Source organism: Miscanthus floridulus, chromosome 3, assembly GCF_019320115.1.
Source record: "Miscanthus floridulus cultivar M001 chromosome 3, ASM1932011v1, whole genome shotgun sequence".
Taxonomy (NCBI): domain Eukaryota; kingdom Viridiplantae; phylum Streptophyta; class Magnoliopsida; order Poales; family Poaceae; genus Miscanthus; species Miscanthus floridulus.
Window position 1 is genome coordinate 138,142,254 of NC_089582.1, and position 18,364 is coordinate 138,160,617.

Consider the following 18,364-nt stretch of genomic DNA (forward strand, 5'->3'; position numbering starts at 1 on the left):
CAAGAAAGAGAGAGATAGAGATGTATTGAGAAAAGAAATTGGATATATCCTTTTATATTTTTAAACTTAATTATTTACTAGCAAATGTGCCCGTATGTCGCAACAAAATCCAGTATATATTGGAATCAGACTATATATAATTGTTAGACGCAAGTTGTTATAACTAGTATGAGCACGACTCATGAGTCCGGGTCATATACAAGATATAGTACGTCTTATAATTGGAATTCGTATCCGTCATCATTAGATGCGAGTTGTTCGTCCAAATGTCCAATTGAGCTGATGATTTCTGCGGCTGCCGACTGATAAGCCGGCTGATGCTGTTTTATTGTGAAAAAAACACCGTACCATGACTGATAAGCAGTTCATGCGAACAGGATGGTTATAACAAAATTAAAGTATTGCTTTCTATTTTTTTGTTTAAAAAAATCTTTCGAAGTTAAAGTATTTATTTATAAGCAAAATGGACTTTTAAAACCACCCTTGGGCTTCAGGTCGGGCCGAACCGAGGCCTGCAACCTGCAATTCGTGCAGGACTAGACGGGCTCCTTTCAATGGCCGGACGTTTGAATGGGTCTAGGGCGTGTCTAGCCATGACAAAGCACCCCGGGCCCCGGCCAACCCACTGTTCCTTTTCCCCTTTCCTTCAGAAGCAAACAACAGCCGCGCCGGCTCCACCGCACCAGCCCACCCGCCGCGGCCGTTAGATCCCCGGGCCCCGGCCGCCCTCCCTCCATTTATACCCTCCGTTTCCCTCCCTTCCCTCCCCACTCCGGCAGTCCCCGCCCCACCACCACAGCCACCGCTGCCCGGCCGGCCGCTCCCCTCCCCTCCGCCCGCCGCCCGCCCGCCCGACCGCTCTCCAGCAATGGCGTCCGCCCCGCACGCGCCGACGCCGCTGCTCAAGGACGAGCTGGACATCGTCATCCCGACGATCCGCAACCTCGACTTCCTGGAGATGTGGCGGCCCTTCTTCCAGCCCTACCACCTCATCATCGTGCAGGACGGCGACCCCAGCAAGACCATCCGCGTCCCCGAGGGCTTCGACTACGAGCTCTACAACCGCAACGACATCAACCGCATGCTGGGGCCCAAGGCCTCCTGCATCTCCTTCAAGGACTCCGCCTGCCGCTGCTTCGGCTACTTGGTCTCCAAGAAGAAGTACATCTACACCATCGACGACGACTGCTTCGTGAGTGCCCTCCGCTCCGCTCCGCTCCTTTGCGATGATCCGAGAGTAGTTTCCATCTCATAGTCTCGCCGTAATTGGGCGCGTTTTGGTGGGGATGGGGCTCAGATCTGGTTATATAGGTGACGGAGAAAATACACTGGGGGTGTTTTCTTCGGTGGGGATGAATTGAGGTGTGAAATTTGGGATACAATACAATGCGTCCTGGATTGAAATTTTGGGATGCAAAGTTTTGACGTCTTTGCTGTTACCCGTCCTGTTAATTATGGCCGTAGCGCTGTGATCTGGGTAGGTAGAATGCAAATTTCACGTGTTTCAGGTGATTGATTGATATGACGAGTTGGATATTATTGTCTCCTTAATCCTTGGAGTTCAGACATGTGTCTGCTGGCAGTCTCAACTGTCAGATCCAATCATGTTACTTGGACTAGACTTTTGACTTGTTTCACTGCTATACAAAAAGTATCTAGCATTGGATCTAGCCTCACTGCTTTGGCCCTGTATTGCTTCCAGCTGTAGGGTATATGAACTGGAATATGCTTGATCTTTGGTGTCTGCTAGTTCACAATGTCTGTTCTCTGTTGGATAACTTGTATATGTCGCCTTGCAGACATATTGTGTCGGTTGTGTTGATGCATATGCATTTCTTTATGTTCCAGGTCATGATCAGTAGACTGAGTAACTAGGGGACAAATTGCTTATTTTACAATACAGATGACAGAAGGGCGGGCCTGGTGCAAGCGGTAGAGTTATCTGCATTGCACCATGCATGGTTTATTCCGAAGCCTGTACATACAATCTGGTTGGAATGAATGATAGCATCCATGTAGTTTTGGACCATCCTCTATTTTTTATTGCCATAATCTTTTCTTATATGACCATAAATTATTCCTTTGCACGAGAGATGTAACTTAATGCTAGCTTGGAGCTACCACTGCCCTGGAATCACCACCACCTGGTGGACCATGTCAACATCAAGCCTTGTGTTGATTTATACATACTGTTTTGTCCTTGCATTGTGTGGATTCTCTGACAAACTGGAGATCCTAGAGGCTGCATAAAAGCTTGTGAAAGATTATCTTGTAAAGAAATTGAAGAAACAGGAAGCTTAAGAAATCATGTCTCAAGAGCCATTGGAAAAAAATCTTTAGGGTATATAAAGATTCCTGGAGGGCTTAAACCTTGACAGCACTCCAGGTGCATTTACTCTGGGGTCCCACCCACTTGCCAAATATACTGGATCGTTGTTCTTGCTTATGATGCAGGGGCTCTACCAAGGAATCATATTTCCTTTTGCATTTATTTTAGAAGCAATCTTCTAACTCAAGAGCATGGCTTTTGTTTTAACTACTACTGTTAAAAAATAGTATGCTGATGTTCACTTTCGTGGCATTACTTGCATGTGAGGAGAACATGAAACATGATAGTTTTGTATGTTTGTTGGCAGCTGAAACTAACACTGCACATGCCCGTCCTTTTCAGTATAAAATTTATAGCCTTTGAGTATGATGGCATATTTTAGTCCAAGATATTCTGTATGTGTTTAGGCAAAATGCTAACTGCTAAGCTATGGCTTTTCAAAACTTTCAGGTTGCCAAGGATCCATCAGGGAAGGACATCAATGCACTTGAGCAGCACATCAAGAACCTCCTGAGCCCTTCTACTCCATTTTTCTTCAATACTTTGTATGACCCTTACCGTGTTGGCGCCGATTTTGTTCGTGGGTACCCCTTCAGCCTTCGTGAGGGTGTCCCAACTGCTGTTTCTCACGGGCTTTGGCTCAACATTCCAGACTATGATGCCCCTACCCAGCTTGTTAAGCCCCTTGAGAGAAACACCAGGTAAAAATGCTACATTTCCGTAGGTTCCATCATTCAGGTGGTCGCCTTTTACTAACTGGTCTTTCTTTCTTGAAATCAGGTATGTTGATGCTATTCTTACAATCCCGAAGGGCACCCTCTTCCCTATGTGTGGAATGAACCTTGCATTTGACCGTGAGCTCATTGGTCCTGCAATGTACTTTGGTCTTATGGGTGATGGCCAGCCTATTGGTCGCTACGATGATATGTGGGCAGGATGGTGCACAAAGGTATATTCCCTTACCACCTTCTAGTTCATGTTATGCCTACAAGTGCAACGAAAACATTTCCATTGCCCACAATTTGTTGTAAGAAGCTGCGTTGTGCAGGCTAGTGACTATTACCAGTGTATGCTTATTGAGTGTACATTGCTTGGTGATTTTGATTATGTCTTAGTTCAGTATCTTTGTACTGACAAAACCATGCCAATGTCTCTGCTGCAACACACAGGTGATTACGGATCATCTGGGCCTGGGTGTGAAGACTGGTCTACCCTACATCTGGCACAGCAAAGCAAGCAACCCGTTTGTGAACCTGAAGAAGGAATACAACGGCATCTTCTGGCAAGAAGAGCTGATCCCGTTCTTCCAGTCAGTCTCCCTTCCAAAGGACGCCACCACCGTCCAAAAGTGCTACCTCGAGTTGGCCAAGCAGGTGAGGGCGAAGCTCGGTAAGGTGGACGGCTACTTCAACAAGCTTGCCGACGCCATGGTCACGTGGATTGAGGCCTGGGACGAGCTGAACCCCCCAAAAGGCGGTGCCCCCACAGCAAATGGCCCTCCTAAGAAGTAAAACACGATATAGTATAAGCTTCACTTGTTCATGTGGACCGTCATACTGAAAGGAGCTCTGCTGTAACACAAGGGCGTTTACACGTTTTTCCCTTTTTCGTGTGATGCAACAGGTGTAATGTTGGATTGGATTACCTTCAAATTAAAATAAAGTTTACGGATTATAGTCTTGATCTTTCCCCCAGGAACCATAATTATGTGTGTTGCCGTGTTTATTTGCCTGTTTAATATGTTTGCAATGCAAAGTGGTGCTGCAAAAAAAACCACTCTCTCTCTTGTCTAATGGTTTGATCTTCCCCCCAGAAACCATAATTATGTGTGTTGTCGTGTTTATTTGTCTGTTTAATATATTTGCAATGCAAAATGGCGCTGTGAAAAAAAAATCACTGTATCCCTTGCCTAATGGTTTGATCTTTGAGAAGATTAGCTTAAAAGTGTCGTTACTTGCTTGTTTGCTTCCCGCCTTCCCGAGAGCACTGGTAGCAAGATCGATGTCAGCTGTAAACGCTGCAATGTCTGGTTTGGTACTCAATATGCGACTCACTTTTTTTTTCCTTTTCTCATGGTTTTAGTGGTTGTGGGGAGTAACTTTGCTTCCAGACAAAGAAACAGCAGGCAATTTGATGAAATTTTATAAATTTTATCAAGCATATGAAAGCTCTCGTTGACGTATTTTATGAAGTATATGAAAGCTCTCGTTGACGTTGTTGTGATTTCTAAAGCAAAGCCATGCGACAGAGATGCTGCATCTCGAAAAACTCAATAAAAAGTTGACATAAAAAATAAGCAGCGCCGTTGCCGGGGATCGAACCCGGGTCACCCGCGTGACAGGCGGGAATACTCACCACTATACTACAACGACTTTTATGCTATCCGTTTCTGAAAATTTTATTTCACAACTCTACCTTCCCATGATCCTATCAGCATAGAAACATCGTGCCTTATCTCGTCCATGATGCGACGGGCGAATCGGTGAAAACGAGCGCTCCGTCCTCCATATACACGCTGCAGAGCGCGCCGGTTGCTGCCACATGGTCGGTCGCTAGATCCGCAGATTTTCCTGAAAAGGCAGTCTGAGAAAGTGGCCGTTTGTGTCGGAGTACTCTCTACTCTCCGGCGAGCTCACCGCAGCGGCAGGGAGTGGCCCCCCTTCCTAGTACTTACTAGCCAGTAGCTGTAGAGCAGTAGAGGTCCTCGAGATGGGTGTCTGTGTTTGGCCGTCGCCGTTGTCGTTGTTGCTGCGGCCTTCCTCGACATCTTTCTCGCCGCCAACGATGTTTATAAATAAAATAAATCCGTTCTTCTGCTATGCGGATCTCCCCATCTCTACCTCTGCTCCTGCCTCCACTCACCATCACCGAGATCCGTTCTTCTCCGCTCCGCAACCCCCGTTGCACGCCTCCACCTCTTTCTTGCAGCCACTAGTCCTGCCGCCCTCTCCTTCAGCTAGGCAGCTCCTCCTCTGACGTTGGTTTGACAATTCCATCTCCACCTGAGATCCTGGCGATCCTGGCTTGAGCCTTTTCTATCTCCGGCGACGGCTTCAACAACGTCATTCGGTCGTCGGCATGAATCTCCTTCGACGGCTCTACACACCCACCCTTAACCGACGCTATGCACGGTCAGTCCCTCCGGGTGCGAGCGTCTTTGACGCCCCTGCGCCCCTCGCCGGTTGATTCGTCTTCCTCAACGCCACCGACGCTGCTGCCTTCTTATCCAGTTGCAGGACTTTGTTGTAATTTAGTCTTCCATGGAGGACCTCTTTGTAAACTGGCTGCTTTAATATATATAATATATGTTGTTGTAAAAAAAATGACGCTGGCCGTCCTCGTCCTGTCTCCTGTGTGCTCCCTACCGCGCTTTGTTCGGCCGCGGGCCGCCACTGCTGGCAGACCTGCTGCCGATTAGTTATTGCAGGTCTACAGTGCCGCTTCTTCTGGAGTCTCTGGATGGGCGGCGTAGCTGCCTGGCTGGTGTTTGGTCTAGGAAAGGCTGGCTACTGCCCGGTCAGCGGCCGTGTGGATGAGGATCATGGATCATCATTCATCATGGATTTGTGCGTGGTGCCATGGTGGAGCCGTGGAGGCGTAGCGGCTCTCTGAGTCTGAAGAGAAGAGGTGCGATCTGATTGGTTGCCTGATTGGCCCCGTTTGGCCGGGCTCCGGCGGCTCCAGCTCCAGCCTGTCGGCCGCTGGACGGCCGACACTAGGTTACTGTTCACAGGAGACATTTTTCTCTCTCCTCCTTTCCTCTCTCACTTGCACCAACTCCGCTCCTGTAGGCACCTGTCGGCCGCTGGGAGGCCGACACTCGGCTACAGTGCAGGAGCTGGAGCCCGCGGGAGGATGTCTGCCGTCTGCGTCCCGGGGTTACTATTCCTCGTCTCTTTCCTGGCATCCTGTGTGGCCGGCCGGACTGGCCGCTTGACGCCTTCCATGCGATGCCCGCATGCCCGCATGGGAGAGCGGCATGCCTCGCATGGGCTGGAGGCCAGCGGTGGGTCACAGGGAACCTGGCCTGTGGGGACACGACGCATTGACAGTTGACTACGGCCTTGTTTAGGGCCTCTTTGGCAGGGCTCCTGTGGCTCCGGCTCCGGCCTGTCGGCCGCTGGGCGGCCGACACCCGGTTGATGTTCACCCGAGCCGTTTTTCTCTCTCCTCCTTTCCTCTCTCGCTGACACAACCGGAGCCGGAGAAGCTCGTTTTTCTGGCTCCACGGCTCCGGCTCTTGTAGACACCTGTCGGTCGCTGGGCGGCCGACACCCTGCTACAGTGCAGGAGCCGGAGCCCGCGGGAGCCCGGCCAAACGGGGCCTTAGGGCCTCTTTGGCAGGGCTCCTGTAGCTCCGGCTTCGGCTCCGGCCTACGATTCAGCTGCTGGGCGGCCGACACCCAGTTACTTATCACCAGAGCCGTTTTTCTCTCTCCTCCTTTCCTCTCTCGCTGACACAGCCGGAGCCGGAGAAGCTCGTTTTTCTGGCTCCGCGGCTCCGGCTCCTGAAGGCACGTGTCGGCCGCTGGGCGGCCGACACCCTGCTACAGTGCAGGAGCCGGAGCCCGCGGGAGCCCGGCCAAACGGGGCCTTAGTTTCTTTTCATAAAATTGAGTCCCTATCACAAAGTATTAAATATATACTAAAAAATAACTAATTATACAGATTACGACTACTTTACTGGACGATTTTTTAACCTAATTAATCTATGATTTGACAATATGGTGATACAGTAAAGCTACAAGTACATGTGATGCGACGGATTAATTAAGCTTAATAAATTTGTCTCGCGGATTCCTGAGGACTTCTGTAATTTGTTTTATTATTATCATCCGAATACTCCCATATAACACCTCTATGACATCCGATATGACACATTTAAACTTTAGCCCTCTGAATTTAAATATCACCTACCTGTGTGAAACTGACTATGCGACGCATGCATTGACACATGCAGCTTGTTCGGCAGGCCGTAAACGATCGTATACGATCGTGGATTATAAGCTGGAACGGTATTTTTCTCTCACACCAAACCAGCCAAACCAGCCAGCAGTAAATAATCCATGATCCAGCCCAGCCAGCCGAACATGTTGATGATTATTGCCTGGGCGGTACAGATACAGACGAGTGAAAGCTTTTGCCGAGCACTTGTGGCTTAGTAAGACTTTTTTTAACGAAACACGGGTGTTTGTTGCCACGGACTAAACTTTGAGTCCCTGTTGCATCGGATATTTGATACTAATCATGAATATTAAATATAGTCTAATTATAAAACTAATTGCATAAATGGTGATTAACTCGCGAGACAAATTTATTAAACCTAATTAGTCTATGATTAGCAAATATAATGCTACAATAAACATATGTTAATCATGGATTAATTAGTCTTAGTAAATTCATTTCGTAAATTAGTCACGGTTTATGTAATTCGTTTTTTAATTATCTTATGTTTAGTCCTTTTAATTGATATCTAAACATTGATGTGATAGAAAATAAACTTTAGTTGCTCGATCAAACCCGCGTTGGAGAGGCATGGCAAAAGCAAAATTGGAGTATTGGACAGGCCTCTAGGTCAAAGTGGTTTGATCGAGCAACTAAAGCTCCATAGCAAAATTGGAGTATTGGACAGGCCTCTAGGTCAAACCCGCGTTGGAAACGCTGATCAAACCTGTCGCACCTATAGCAGCGCCACTAGGTCAATGATTGTGCACGATCTTCACCGACACAATGGCCTCCAGAATGGACTAGCTAGTGGCAATGCTCGCCAAGTGGAGGAACAGATAGAAGCTTGAGGAAGTGTTGGTGCGCGACAAGGAGCACAAATTGTCCATGAAAATTGTGTCGATCGTATTCTGCTGCTTGAATCAACATATTTTTATTTGCTCTCTGGAGTTAAAAGAAACTACTAGGTATAAGTTTTAGCTAATTTTGTTTGCTCTTGCTACAATGCTACTATCATTCTTCGTGAAAAAGCTCATTTAAGATATTTTGATTAGAATTTGTATTTGTATGCTTGATTTGTAATAGTGTAGTATGCTTGATATGTAAGCAAACAAAAAAAAAGTCAACTTCAGCAACCATGTTCGTTTCGCTGAAATTTGGCTTATGCTGCTGCTGAAATATTGTGAGAGAAAAATACAGTTCGTTCGCTGAAAAGTACTACTAAAGTAGATAGTGTTGTAGCGCAGTTTGTGCTGTTGTGGCTGGTTAGCTACAAGAGTGTGTGAGAGAAACATACAACAACAACTTAGCCCGTGTTTAGTTCCAAAAAAACTTCCCAAAAAGTTCTACAGTAGTCATCACATCGAATCTTGCGATACGTGCATGGAGCATTAAATGTAGACGAAAAAAAACTAATTGCACAGTTTGGTTGTAAATCGCGAGACGAACGTTTTAAGCCTAATTAGTCCATGATTGAACACTAATTATTAAATAAAAACGAAAGTACTGCAGTAACATAATTTCAACTTTCCCCCACTAATCACGCCCTTAGTAAACTCTAGGAGAAAGGCAGCCGGGCAGAGCCGAAAATGGAAGAAAAACGGGAGGGCACTCAGAGACATGCGGTCCCACATCCGTGTGGACCCATCAGCTAGTCGCCCTGCAGCTTCGCATCGTGTCACTTTCCACCTCGCTCCCTTGTGCCCCGACAGGCACAGGGTCAAGGAAAACCATTTCTCACCGCGGAGCCGGCCTACCCACAGCCTCACCCTTCCGGCCTACGACGGGCTCGAGCAATCCCTGCCCCGCGCGCCCTGACGAGCGCAGCACTCGCACGCCGGCCTCGCTGGGCCCATCCTTCTGGCCCGTAATAACGATCCCCCTCGTGATGCCACGGTCCATCTGCCTCCACGCCGCTCCTAAATCCCCTCATCCAATCAAAACACGACAGCTGACAGCGGGTCAGGCAAAACCACTCTCCTCCCCATCTGAAACCAAAACCACTCTCCTACCCATCTGAAACCGCCCACCTCCTCTTCCTCTTCTCCTAGCTCTTTCTTGCCTGCGCACCACTCGAGTCGAGAGACGAGAGCCACCTGATCCTTCCTTTCCCGTCTTCCTCTTCCCACACGTCCCCATCGCCATTGCTGCGCCGAGAGTGAGCGGGAGAGGGTAGGTGTCGAGGCGGCGGAGATGGGGCGCGGGCCGGTGCAGCTGCGCCGGATCGAGAACAAGATCAACCGCCAGGTCACCTTCTCCAAGCGCCGGAACGGGCTGCTGAAGAAGGCCCACGAGATCTCCGTGCTCTGCGATGCAGAGGTCGCGCTCATCGTCTTCTCCACTAAGGGGAAGCTCTACGAGTACTCTAGCCATTCCAGGTATACGTATTCGATCCCCTCTCTTGTTCCTGCCGGTGCCGGTTGCTATGATCGCCCGCTTGGGGTTTGGAGCGCTGGGTGTGCTTCAACGCATGGTTTTGGGATCATTTTTCATGTGCCAATCCGCCGCGTTCGTCGAACTTCGGATGGGGATTGAGTTGTGGGAGGTGTTTGTAGATGCAGGCATGTACGGTTGTTATTACATGTTGGTTCTGTGTGGATTAATTCTAGTTGCTTGCATGGATGAGCTGTGCTCGATCAACGATCGCTTTAGATGATTCGATCGTGGAATCGCTTGCTGATTATTTCGTACGTACGTACACAGTGGCCCATGCAGGACGGAAACAAATGGGCTAAATAACAAAGATTTAGGGTTAGGGCTACAGATTAATGGTGATTTGAGGCTAAGTAACCGTCCCTCTGGATCCGCAAACCCGACGGTCATAGCCCCCGCTTTGCAGAAAGAGGTCAGGATTATTTGATTCATAAATACTGTGAAAAGGAATGTCAGCCACAAAATCTAACTGGGATCAGTCGCTGGTAGGATTCTGATTATCATAGTATTTTTTTTTCATCATGCGATTAAACTCTTCAGTATCAAGTAGGTGTATTGTTCCAGCATGATTTCTGCCAAAGGAAGCTAACACTGCTATTGTCTAATGAATGCATGGTGAGGAATATTAGTATACTGTTTGGTCCTTCGATGTTCCTTGTATATGTGCATCTCGCTGATTTTCAGATGGTCTGTGATAACCTGAACAAATCTTACAAGAACGAAATCTGCACCAACGAATCCAACGCCTTATTTTGCCACGTGCACTACTACAGAAGACGCTTCCGCGGCGGGCGTTTTTAGTTTACCGCGGCGGGCAAAGCCATCCGCCACCGTGCAATGGTCACGGTAAATCGTGGCCTTCCCACGGCGGGCAGCTGCTCGCCGCGGTTAATGATTTCAAAAAAACAAAAAAAAAGAAAAGAAAACCCTGGACAGGCCCGACGAACCCATCCACGGGCCCACCGAGCCCATCTAGGGCTGCAGCGCCGCCGCCACCGGATCTGGATCGGGCCGCCATGGTGGAGGCCGCCGCCGCCAGATCCACGGATCCAGCCTCGCCGCGGACAGATCCAGCCTCCACGAGCTCGCCGCCGACGGATCCATCCGCCTCCGGGGATGGCCTCGATCCGCTGCATCCACGCGCGCCGCCACTCGATCATCCATGTGCCGATGGCGCCTGGTGTAGCACCACCGTGACGGGTGCCGCCGGGTGGAGCACCGTCGGGATCCGCCGCCGCCGCGGCTCGATCTGTCCCCCCCCCCCCCCCCCGCGAACGGATTCGCCGCCAAGGGGCCGCAGGGAAGAAGGTGGAGGGGCGCCGGATCCGGCCTTCCCCCACCGCTGGCGAGCCGGCCACGCCCGCGCCGCTCTCCGCCCCGGGCCTCCGCGCCTTCGGGCCACGCCGAGGCCGGCCATGCCCGCGAGGCTGCGCCTCCTCTCTGGAACACCGCGCCTCCGGCCAACGAGGTTGAGCCGCCGCACCTTCGCGCCGAGAGGCCACCACGGCGAGCTCCACCACCCTGCCAAGAGGAGTGAGGGAGGGAAGAGAGAGTGAGAGGTGAGGAGGAGGGGAGACAGGAGTGGAAGGAGAGGGGTGCGGTGAGATGGGAGGGAGAGGAGTGAGGGGAGGGCGAGCTCCACCACAGCGCGAGAGTCCTTCGGCTTCACGGCCATCTCGCGGCGAGTGGGAGGGAGAGGGGTGCGGTGGCTGAAGCTGGGTGAAACCCTAACACCTCCCTTTTATATGAAGCCCAATAGATCGGCTGATTTGGGCTCAAAATTGGGCCAGCATTTTACGTGACGGGCCTTATAGGATGCCCGGCACGGTAAATCGATTTACCGTGGCGAGCATCTTAAGACGTCCGCCACGATAAATGCCCTATTTACCGTAGCGGGCATCTTAAGACGTCCGCCACGGTAAATCGATTTACCGTGGCGGGCTAAAGTGCCCGCCACGGTAAATAAAAAATGCCCGCCGCGGTAAATCGGGGCATCTACCGTAGCGGGCAAAAATAGGTGACCGCCACGGAGTGCAAAAATACAACGCTGCGCACAATCGTTTGTGCAGTAGTGGTGTCGATTCCGGGTTGCCTCAGGTCTTGCCCATTAAGCCGCAAACCCGACGGTCGCGAATGTTCGCGAAACCACTCCCCTCATCCTCGGCCTGTCTCTACCAGCCGCGTCCGGACTCCGTCCTCCGATTGCCGCCGCGCGCGCCTCTTCCTCCTCCCGTTACCTCCGCCGTCCCCAGCTGCTCCGTAGTTGACGACGCGACACGGATACGATTCACTGGCAACAGGCGACAGCACTAGCGCGTGCGAGTCGAGTGGAAGCCCCTCCTCCCTCCTCATTCCCGTGCGCGGCCTCCCTCCGTTTCGCGTATTGCGCAGCAGCCGTTGCGGTTGCAGCGGCCAGCGCACGTCAATAATACGTGCACCTCTCCAGCACTACGATATGCTGCGGCGCTTAGCCATCTCAACTGCCGTCCTCCGCACTCGACATGCTCCGCCGCCCGCGCCGTTGCGGCCGCAAAGATGCACCCCTCACTGTTGCCTCGGCATCTTTTGCGTAGATACGGCCCGAGGAGAGGAGCATGGCGGCCGAGGCAGCGGTGCCGCGCGGCAGCACTGACGGGTGACGGAAGCCACGACATAGCAGGCTAACCGCTAGCAGGCTCGAGGGACAGCCCCATATTGTTCGATGAAATGGCCATCCGGAATACCATGATCTCTGCCGCTCGGCCTTTACCTGTAGCAGCTGCCACCGTTGCTGCCTGTGTTGTGCTCGAGGCCTCAGTTGCGAGAGTTGTTCACGCTCGGGATTCTAGCTGTCGAGGTTTGGTTAAACGACATGCCTCTGTTTCCCAAGAAGTGGAAATAGTGCCTGGTATTCCACTGTAACATCAGGCATCAGTGGGTGCTGCAGCAGTTCGAGAGCCTAGAGAAGGCCAGCAATGTGCTCATCAATTCGTCCCTGACCTCGAACATAACGTCGGGTAACCCGGAACATGCCCTGTGCCTATTTTTTGGTTTACTGAAGTGAACTTACAGTTTTCAATCCTGCAAAAAAATAAATGACTGATACATGTTCCTATTATAAAGAGCTGATCCTTTATTAATAGAATGCTCAGTTTCATTCAATAGATAAAAGCAAGTAGCAGACATTAGACAGTTTCCTACGCAGATGAAAGCGTCGCCTTTGAGTTTGGACAATATACAATGGACACATAATAGAAAGCTAGGTGAAACTATCAGCAAAGGCCTTTACCAGCCAACCTCGCAGCCCTGCAGTCCCGCTACTTTAGTTCTGCTGTAATCTTGTTCCCCTGTTCTTGGACAGTTTCTGCGGCTTATTTTAAGTGCAGCTGAATCATGTCCATTTTCTCTCTGTTAGTTCAATGAGATTGGATTGGATTAGATTAAGGCGGCACAATCAATACCTGGAGGAGTTGCTTGCACAAGTGAGAGAAACTCTTTATGCACTAAATCCTACGGGACCTGCGGCATGCCTATTGAATAAGGTGAGTTAGTTCCATTTTATGCACTAATAACTTCCTTTTCTCTCCACAATTGCAACCCCGTAGTTATTGTACAACCCACAGACGTGAGGTCGTCTCTAAGAGAGACTGGAATCTAACATGCAGACAACTAAAAAGACAGATCATACAACCCAGAAACGAGGAATCGTCTACAGGCACTTAATGTTTCGCATGTAGCCAAGATCAATCATAAATATCAATTTGTATACCATTGTGTTGCCGTTTGATTGAAAATGATTCAAAGCATGAATAAACTTAACTTGCTGCCATATGTACACAAGGATGCTGTCAGCAAGATGTACATAAGCTAGTTCGCACCGAGATGTACACAAGGATGCTGCTGTCACTTGAAGCCAAAATTGCAATCAACATACTTTTAACCCGTAATTTTCAGAACTTAAACAACATACTGGCAGCAACATATTCCCAATAGTCCATACCTCATCTAAATAAAACAGATGCATAATTAGAAGCTAACTGAAAGCCAAAGGGAACAACTGTACAGGCCATGGAAAAAGCTTCATCTACGAGAACTTTAGTACATCAGACACTGTTTTTTTTTTTTGAAACAATATCAGACACTCTGTTTCAGTGTTTTTGTATACTGATTGTTAGTAATAACTTCTGAATTTCAGCCTTATATGAAACCCATGATGTAGGTTTGTCAAGATTGATAAATCTGCAGGAATGCATCCTGTCACCTAGACAGAATCTGCCTGAGTTGATGGCTCAGATCACAGCAAAATTGAGAAGCCTGCATCCCACCAATTTGGAGATTCTTTCCTGTGAACACAATCACAACCAGCAAATTGAAAAACTGAACATGGTTCCCTGAATCACAACTAGCAAATTGAAAAACTGAACACGGTTCCCTGAATCCGCCAAACTGAATAAGGTTGCGAGCAGTGGGTTTGCTTATGAAGCAGCAGTTCCTCTTCTCCACGACACAAGGCACGACGGACGACATAGGTGCCATCTGCAGCCGGGGGCCTTCACTGGGAGCGGAGACGGGCCTGATCTGCGGCATGCTGCCCGCGTGGGCGCAAGAAGCTAGGCAGGCAACACGTAGACGCCGGGCAACGTACGGATCGCTGGGGCCTGACGAGGGCCGCGGCGGCGCAGGGCTCGGCGGCGGCCTACGACGGGAGCGGACACCGGCGCCGGCGTTGAAGGATGGAAGGCCACGACCGCTTGCGCGCACTGGATCCACGCCCTCGGGTTGGGGACGCCAGCTACCCATACAACGCTGCTGGAGACGGCGTCTTGGCCTCGGGCCACGGGACTTCTCCTGGCGTCGGCGGGGTGTTTTGCGCAAAATTCACATCGTGGAGACGGGCTCAAGAGACCCGTTACGAGCCTGTTCTGTCTGCACGAGTACGTCTACTGCACAACCACGTGTTTTATATAGTTTCAACGTATGAATTTTTTTATATCATAGGATTAAGATCCAACAGCCTTCATCTTTCTTCTATCTCCAGCCTCCAGTCTCCACAAATCACAGATCATATTTTTTTTCTATTGAAGGACAAATCATAGATTCGCCGCCGCCGCCACTGCCATGGCAGGTGCAGGTCGCCGAGGGCCGCCGTCGCCACTGCCATGGCAGGTGCAGGTCGTCGAGGGCCACGGGCGCTAGGGCGAGCTCGCCGGTCGCCGTCGCCGGTGATCACTGGTGAGAAAGAGAGAGGGAGAGAGATAAAAAAAATCAATGTGTTTTTTTACTAAAACACATGTACGTTGTATAGCATTTCTGTTTTTTTAGTATGATCGTCTAAGTGATCAATTCTGAACACAACCTTGATGCATGCATGGACTTGGTGCCAATATAGAAATGTGCCATGGAACCATGCCCCATGCAAGACCAAGAGCCAAGCAAGGGGCATCAAACTCACCTGCACTATCCAAAATTGTTTTATTCTCAGTTTGTTGGAATTGTTGTCATAAATAAAATTTTCTGCCCTAGAAATTGTTTGCACTCACCTTGATTTATTATTATAGATTATCTGCATTTACTTTCGATGTTAAACATATTACTAAATATTGTGTTACAAAAAATAATTTGTAAATCCCTTATGAATGCAACATATGCAGTCTTTAGAGATAATGAGTTCTTAGGAGCCATTTGGTATACATTCTCAGACAGCTCCGGGAGTTGTTTTTCGGTTCCCTCAACCAAACGACAAAAAATGGAGGCGCTCCTCGTGCGGAACCCCGGAAAAGGCGCTGAGAGGAGAGTGGAGAGAGGGAGGGAGCTAGAAAAACTAGCTTCCCCGGCTCCGTGACTTGCTGTGGGTCCATGTGCAGGTCGTCGAGGGCCGCCACCGAGCGAGTGCTGCTCGTCGGGGGCCGCCACCATGGGAGCGCGGGTCGCCGGGCGGACCCCAGGCGTGGGTGGCGGCATGGCGTGCGTCGTCCGGAGGTAGAAGAGGGGGAAGCGGGAGTGCGGGTCGCGGGGCGACCCCAAGTGTCGGGTATCGATATTAGTTATACCCAAAGCAAGAAAGTGAGCGCTCACGCTGACTTCCCCGGATGGCTCGAGATGTATTAAAAGGTCTCGCCCAACCTCAAGGCCACGGGCTCCGTCTCGCCCGACCTCGGGCTCCGTCTCGCCCGACCTCGATGACGCGGGCTTCGTCTCGCCTGACCTCGAGGCCGCGGACCCCGTCTCGCCCGACCCCTTAGGTGCGGGCTCCGTCTTGTCCAACCCCAAGGACACGGGTTCGGTCTCGCCCGATCTCGAGGACACGGGTTTCGTCTCGTCCGACGGGGACCCATACCGCTGCCAACCACTCTAGGTCCAAGCGTATGGGCTTGGGTCAAAACTCTGACGCCAGGAAAGAGGCTGGCACGCCTCGATGTAACCCATGGCCATGACAGGCCATACCTGGGGATTCACATCAAGAACAGTGCCGGACGTACCGACGCTGTTCTGCCTAATCCTCGTACGGACGCCGACAGGCGCGTCAGTTCACCACGACGTCCGCCGGGACAGAGTGGAACGCCATGACCGACAGATGACGCCTGCGCATGGCGTCAGTGACGAACAGGGCCATGACATGGAGCCGTCCCTGTTGACTTCTACAGGATCGACGGGACCCGCATGAAGGAGAAGAAGGACCCGACAACCTTGGAAGCCTTCTTCTTCACACTCTCGTTCTTCTCCTTTTCCTCCTCTGTAACCTACGTTTTTCCTTCGCCTATAAAAGAGGAAGCAGGGCGCTCTTACCGGGGATGGAGAAGAGAAGAGCGCAACACAAACACACGACTGAGTGGCAATCGAGCTCTCGGCACCTGTTCACTTCTTCCACCAGAGACTTGGGATCCTCTTCCTCTCTTGCCTGTTTGTAACCTCTACTGCAAACCAAGTGCTGGTAACACGAGCAGCCGTGAACTGGACATAGGGACGTTTCACCCGGACCAGTATAAACCCTTGTGTCCTCCGAGCACACCATCTAAGCCAGACGCGCAAATACAAATTTACTCATCGGTGGTCCAAAAATACCGACAGTTGGCATACCAGGTAGGGGCTTTTTGCTCGTCTCGACGTCCACATCAGGCCTCGGATGGCTAGTCACGGCGTCAGCTGGGTCCCAGGCGCGCACGTGCGCTTCGGGAACCTAGACTTCATCGTTACGACGGAGGGGGAGTTGGCGTAGGTTCCCATCGCCCTCCAACCTCTCCACTCCACCGGCCTCGACGCGATCGCCAAGGCATTTGAGGAGCTATAGCTACACGCACCGGAGGCCCGCACCCCCGAGAGCGACCAGCTCCTCGGCTTCGATTACGGGAGGCTAGAGCGCTAGCTCAGTGCCTTCTTGGGTCCCCGACCGTCCCGGGAGGACCTACGCTACCTCACCATCTCGTTCGCCAATGTCATAACGCAACTTGCTGGAGGAGAGCCACTCTCCCCGGAATACCTCATCCGGAGTGCCCTGACAATGCTCCTGTTCGGTCTGCACAACGCCGTAGAGACCGTTGGCCACCTTGTGGTGCAGCGCATGCCCCCATCTCCTACGAACGATGAGTTCGTGTGGATGACCGAATATGTCGTGGAATCTTTCCACGACCTTCTCATGGGAGAATCGGAGTCGTCCTCCGACTCTGACTCTAGTAGGGGGAGCCATCACCTGTCGCGAGAATATTTCATGGCAGGTACCCCTGAGGGATACATCGAAAGCATCCACGAGGGAGGGGCTACCCCAACAGACGACCTCAACGACAAGGTCGAGGGGGATGTAGGGGCCCCGCCTCGCCTGTGGGTAGAGCAGCTGAGGGCGCGGCACCAAGAGCTTGAAGAAGCACGACTTCAGCTCGAGCAGGAACGCGAGGAGCTCGAGCAAGAACACGAGGAGCTTGAGCGAGAGATCAAGCGCCATAGAGACAGTGGGCCTGCGCTCGCCGTGGCCCGCGACTTGAACCGGAGGATCATCGAGGACGATGAAGCCCTCCCACACTTCACCCGGGCAAGCCAGAACATCGCTGCCGTGGCGGCCTTGCTCTGGGGGCTTTTAGAGCTCGCCACACCCTTGGATCATCGGGCCCATCACGAGATTTGCACGCTACTCGAGCGTGCGACGGCGCAGCAGGCCGAGAGCTCGCTGTCTCGATGACGCGAGCTCGACACCAGCCAATGTGCGCCCTTAGAGTGACCTGATGGGGACGTGTTAGTCCACCAGGCGCAGCCAGGTGGCAGGCCATGCGCCATAGCCCCAGTGCATGAGCATCTTGTCCTCCACCGTGACACGCGCAACACACTAGATGCCCGCATGCGTGCCCACGGCGGTGAGAGGGAGGAGGCTAGCCGTGATTACCACCCTTGTTGTGGCGGACTCTACGACAGCGGCGAGGACTGAAGCCTAAGCCCCGACTTGCTGTGACCTCAGGCCTTTGGCCGACACATCCTCAACACCGTCTTCCCACCGCGGTATCGACCATCGACCAGTCCTGAAATACTCTAGGAAAACAAACCCTAAACTGTGGCTCGAGGATTATCGTCTTGCTTGCCAAGCCGGTGGAGCGGATAGTGACAATTTCATTATCCGCTACCTTGCATTGTTCCTGGCTAATTCGGCGCAAACGGGGTTGGAACACCTTCCGCCCAACCGAATCCAAAGTTGGG

The 18,364-nt window shown here is 51.3% G+C and overlaps 2 protein-coding genes and 1 non-coding gene across 3 annotated transcripts in view; 2 read left to right on the forward strand and 1 right to left on the reverse strand.

The window, feature by feature from the left end:
• Positions 1-803: 803 nt before the first annotated feature.
• Positions 804-4,010, forward strand: LOC136547150 (UDP-arabinopyranose mutase 3-like). The gene is made up of 4 exons (XM_066539122.1): positions 804-1,192; positions 2,780-3,030; positions 3,110-3,278; positions 3,499-4,010. Exons 1-4 carry the CDS (start codon positions 869-871, stop codon positions 3,838-3,840), a joined length of 1,086 nt encoding a protein of 361 aa, XP_066395219.1. The 5' UTR covers positions 804-868; the 3' UTR covers positions 3,841-4,010.
• A 619-nt stretch (positions 4,011-4,629) lies between these two features.
• Positions 4,630-4,701, reverse strand: TRNAD-GUC (transfer RNA aspartic acid (anticodon GUC)). The gene has a single exon. It is a non-coding gene; the product is annotated as a tRNA-Asp (tRNA).
• A 4,548-nt stretch (positions 4,702-9,249) lies between these two features.
• LOC136542590 (MADS-box transcription factor 18-like) overlaps positions 9,250-18,364 on the forward strand; it is a 33,898-nt gene continuing 24,783 nt past the window's right edge. The window contains exon 1 of the mRNA XM_066535098.1: positions 9,250-9,651. Within this exon, the coding sequence (XP_066391195.1) occupies positions 9,467-9,651 (185 nt within the window). The 5' untranslated portion in view covers positions 9,250-9,466. The remainder of the gene's footprint in view (positions 9,652-18,364) is intronic.

Coding starts and splice junctions, on each gene's coding strand:
- LOC136547150 (XM_066539122.1), top strand. CDS start 869: ATGGCGTCCGCCCCGCACGCGCCGACGCCGCTGCTCAAGGACGAGCTG. Junction 3,031..3,109: donor CCCCTTGAGAGAAACACCAG/GTAAAAATGCTA, acceptor TCTTGAAATCAG/GTATGTTGATGCTATTCTTA. Junction 3,279..3,498: donor GGGCAGGATGGTGCACAAAG/GTATATTCCCTT, acceptor TGCAACACACAG/GTGATTACGGATCATCTGGG.